This window comes from Chiloscyllium plagiosum, unplaced genomic scaffold (genome assembly GCF_004010195.1).
Source record: "Chiloscyllium plagiosum isolate BGI_BamShark_2017 unplaced genomic scaffold, ASM401019v2 scaf_1803, whole genome shotgun sequence".
Lineage (NCBI taxonomy): Eukaryota > Metazoa > Chordata > Chondrichthyes > Orectolobiformes > Hemiscylliidae > Chiloscyllium > Chiloscyllium plagiosum.
This window is the reverse complement of record NW_025206848.1, coordinates 450-1,342: the sequence shown is the minus strand read 5'-3', so window position 1 is coordinate 1,342 and position 893 is coordinate 450. Positions and strand designations below refer to the sequence as shown.

Genomic DNA, 893 nt, shown 5'->3' with positions numbered 1-893 from the left:
ACAGAGGTAGGGTAGGATGTAGGGGCTAGAGGAGGTGACAGAAATAGGGAGGAGGCCAAGCTGTGGAAAGATTTGAAAAAGGAATGGGGATTTTGGAATTGAGGCATTTCCAGATTAGGAGTCAGCGCTGATGAGCTAGCACAAGCTGAGAGATGCTGTGGGGGTGTGATTTATGGAAGTTAGGACACGGTCTCAGTGGACGTTCAGAGCTTAGGTTTCTGTTAGCTGCAGAAGGGAGGCTGGGCAGATGTAGGTGAGTTTTGAGATAACAAAGGGATGAAAAAGGAGATGATCTCAATAATGGGTTGGAAGCTCTGCTCAGAGACAATAGGAAATCCCAAGAACTGTTTCAGCAATTTATTAGAAAGGCCTATTTCATCCATTTTCATTGGCTTGTCTTCAAAATAACACATTGGCTTTCACTTTCTAATTTTATCAGTCAGGGACTAGGTTTTTCTCTCCATTGTTTCTTTCCTAATCAGTCAGAACTAGGCCCTAGATTTCATCCTGTTCTGAAGCTTCACAATGGTGCTGATTAACAGACACAACTCCCGTGACTTACTTGGGCTATGGCTCCTGCAAACACCACGGTCAGATCAGGCATCCATTCACAGCCGGGTTCCAACAGGCCGTAAAGTGCCAGGCCAAAGAATGGCACAAGGTAGAACATGTTGACCAACATCTGAAAGAGAGCAGTCAATGTCAATGCTAAATGTTAACTAACTCCCAGCTAACACGCACACACCACCCCACACCCTCCTCTCCGCATACACACACAAAACCATGCCCCACCCCACATACACACAAACACGCACATACACACACACCACCCCCACACACGCACCCCACCCCACACCCTCCTCCCCACACACACAATGAAGGTATCAGCAAGG

General features: G+C 47.1%; 1 protein-coding gene across 1 annotated transcript in view; it reads right to left on the bottom strand.

Annotated features, from left to right (window-relative positions):
* LOC122546551 (transmembrane 6 superfamily member 2-like) overlaps positions 1–679 on the bottom strand; it is a 1,838-nt gene extending 1,159 nt beyond the window's left edge. Inside the window, exon 1 of the mRNA XM_043685240.1 lies at positions 563–679. Within this exon, the coding sequence (XP_043541175.1) occupies positions 563–670 (108 nt within the window). The 5' untranslated portion in view covers positions 671–679. The remainder of the gene's footprint in view (positions 1–562) is intronic.
* Positions 680–893: the final 214 nt, after the last annotated feature.